This window comes from Nothoprocta perdicaria, unplaced genomic scaffold, assembly GCF_003342845.1.
Source record: "Nothoprocta perdicaria isolate Ctin4 unplaced genomic scaffold, notPer1 scaffold_97, whole genome shotgun sequence".
In the NCBI taxonomy this organism is placed as follows: Eukaryota; Metazoa; Chordata; class Aves; order Tinamiformes; family Tinamidae; genus Nothoprocta; species Nothoprocta perdicaria.
The window spans coordinates 190659-193561 of record NW_020456276.1 but is presented as its reverse complement, the minus strand read 5'-3'; the positions used below and the strand labels follow the sequence as shown (position 1 = coordinate 193561).

Genomic DNA, 2903 nt, shown 5'->3' with positions numbered 1-2903 from the left:
GAAAAGGAAAAGGAAAAGGAAAAGGAAAAGGAAAAGGAAAAGGAAAAGGAAAAGGAAAAGGAAAAGGAAAAGGAAAAGGAAAAGGAAAAGGAAAAAAGAAAGAACAAGGAAAAGGGAAATGGAAATGGAAAAGGAAAAGGAAAAAGGAAAAGGAAAAAGGGAAAAGGGAAAAGGAAAAAGGAAAAAGAAAGTGGAACAGGTGGAACTGGGATGGAAGGCAGGCAAACCACCATCTCTAGGCACGACAAGAAGCCCCGATGCACTGAGCATGGAGCCAAGAGGGCACTGGAGGATTTACGGCTCCCCAGGGTTGTGTCCCGCAGCGCAGATGTCTGCGGCGCGGGGTGGGAAGGACAAGGCTCCCGGCGGGAAGGACAMGGCTCCCTTTGTCCCCGGAGCAGCGCTCGGTGTCCCCGCGGTGCCCGCAGAGGCTCCTACCTGCAGGGCTGCTGCCGAACTCCAGCTGGGCGCTCCACTCGGGGCTGCAGGAGCTGCTGCCGGAGCCGCACTCGCCGGGCGCCTGCAAGGAGCCGAGGTGCTGGGCATGGCCAGCGCTGCCCCACCACCCCYATGCCCGCGTGTCCCAGCCTCAGAGCCATGCCCACATCCCTTGGCACCCTGCAAGGCGCTGGCAGCACCAGGTGAAGCCTTCAAGACCTGGCAGGGGCCAGCACCACGGTCCAGCACAAGCTGCGGGGACCAACCTTGGCACCCAGGCTGCCACGTGGCTTGGTTTACTCTTAGAAAGGGGGGAAAAAGGGGAATCTTTTGGCTTGGCTGACAGTCAAAGCAGTGGAGGAAGGTTACAGGGAGGCTCTCTGTCTTCGCGTGGGGGTTCATTGCCCTGCCTTGAGCCTSAAATGCGATTTTGCCTTGCCAGTTGTGGCAGCAGCCCTAAAGCACCAGCCGCCACATCCGCCTGGATGGACCTGGCTCATGGTAAAGGAGCCAGGGAAACCCTCAAATTCGCGGTCCTTTGTGTATCCTGGCTGCCTAAACCCCCGCTTGTCCCAGCAAGGCTCTGTCACGGAATTAAAGGTTTCATGGCAGGGGTGAGCATGAGGAGGAGGCCACCGGGAGGAGCAGGGAGGCAGGAACCCGGCTGCATTCCGGGCCAGCACTTTGCAGCAATTCTTTTGCAGAGACAGCGGATCGAGCAAAACAAACTCACGTGAAGATGTAGCTTGAGTGGATCCTGGCAGCCCCAGGAACCTTTTACAGTGAGACCTAAGACCCTTTTCAGTCCTTTACGCAGCTCCTAAATGTACTGTCCTGGGCTATCCTAATACCTGATGGCTTTTTCCGTAAATCCCTTGGTCCTCAATCAGCTGAAACTCCATGCATTACAGTTTTCCATGCCACTTATCAAGTCCATTTATCACCTCAGGGCAGCGGGGGAAAACTACACCCACATATCCCCCCTCAAGGCATCARAGGGCAGGTAGAAATGTCCCCTCAAAACCTGGTTAAACCACAAAAATTCAGTGATTCAAAGGGTTCTGGCAAGATGTAACCACAGCACGTGTCCCCATCTGGCTCCTTGGATCTGAGAAAAGGCTGTGCCAGAGGGCCCTGCTCCAACCCCTCCATCCTTTTGTCCTGTCCCCTCCCTGGGACATGCTACACCAGCCATCAAAGACATTTTATTTTATTTTATTTTATTTTATTTTATTTTATTTTATTTTATTTTATTTTATTTTATTTTATTTTATTTTATTTTATTTTATTTTATTTTATCCTGTTCTATTCTATCCTGTTCTATTCTATCCTGTTCTATTCTATCCTGTTCTATTCTATCCTGTTCTATTCTATCCTATTTTTTATTTGCCTGCATTAGCTTTGGCACGTGAGGGTGCACGTGCCATGCTCCATACAGCATCCCACACCGGAGCAGCCTGCACTGCTCCTGTATGAACATATATGAATATAGATGTGTGCATACAGGGAAAGAGAGCTTTCCATCCCCAGCACGGCTCAGGCTGGAGTGCTGCTGCCCCATCAGAGCGCATTGCCAGCCCGTCGCAGCCTTGGCTCTGCCGTCCCAAGGGCTTGGGGGGGTCCAGGACTGTCCCCGTGCTCCATGGCTGGTTGCTCACTCTGGCACCATTAGGGCTCTGTCCCCCCAGGTGGGTGGTGACCCCGGCCAAGGGGGTGCCCGGTACTCACCCCTGCCTGCGAGGCCGGGCCGCGGTAGCGCAGGTCCCGCTGCTCCCGCTCCTGCTGGTTGAGGGTGCTGAGCAGCGTCTGGAGGCGCTCGATGTACTGGATAGCGCTGCGCAGGATCTCCACCTTGGGCAGCCGCTGGTTGGGGTTGAGCAGGGTGCTCCGCTTGAGAGCCTCGAAGGCCTCGTTCACCTTCTTCAAGCGGCGCTTCTCCCGCAGCGTGGCCGCCCGCCGCCGGTCCATGGACACCGTCTTCCGCTTGCAGATCTTGCAAGCCCAGGGCAAGCACTGGCCCGGGCAGTGCTCGGGCAGGGCTGAGTCCTTCTCCTCCATGGCCACCCTGCCGTCGGCGCACAGGGCCACCTCGGCGCGCTCCGGGAACGCCGCCGCCTCATAGCCCTGCAAGCGGGAGCCCAGGAAGTTTTCTCCGTCATAAAACCTCTGCTCCGGGAAGAAATAGGGGTTGGTCTCGAAGAGCTCCATGGGCGGCCGGGTGGCGGGGAGATGTGTGTGAGGCTCGGGGACGGCTGCTCCCTCTCCTCACGCCAACTGCTCGGTGCCATTTAAACCCCGGCGCTGGCATTAAATCACGGAGATAAATATAGAAGACCTAAAGGAAACCTGAGCCTGCCCTAAGCTGCTGCCTCACATCAAAATTTGTCCATCTGATTTCGTGGGCTCTTCCCCACCCGGCGGGGACCGCACAGTGCTGGGGGGAGCTGGCGCTTTGGGAGGAGCAG

The 2903-nt window shown here is 55.8% G+C and overlaps 1 protein-coding gene across 2 annotated transcripts in view; it reads right to left on the bottom strand.

Annotated features, from left to right (window-relative positions):
• MYOG (myogenin) overlaps nucleotides 1-2646 on the bottom strand; it is a 3128-nt gene extending 482 nt beyond the window's left edge. Inside the window, exons 1-2 of one of the 2 annotated variants that reach the window (XM_026053230.1) lie at nucleotides 2167-2646; nucleotides 439-520 (exon numbers count right to left, since the gene is read on the bottom strand). In XM_026053230.1, the coding sequence (XP_025909015.1) occupies nucleotides 439-520; nucleotides 2167-2646 (562 nt within the window). Of the gene's footprint in view, nucleotides 1-438; nucleotides 539-2166 lie in introns of both variants that reach the window. The other variant, XM_026053232.1, reaches the window with a different exon arrangement.
• Between the last annotated feature and the right edge of the window lie 257 nt (nucleotides 2647-2903).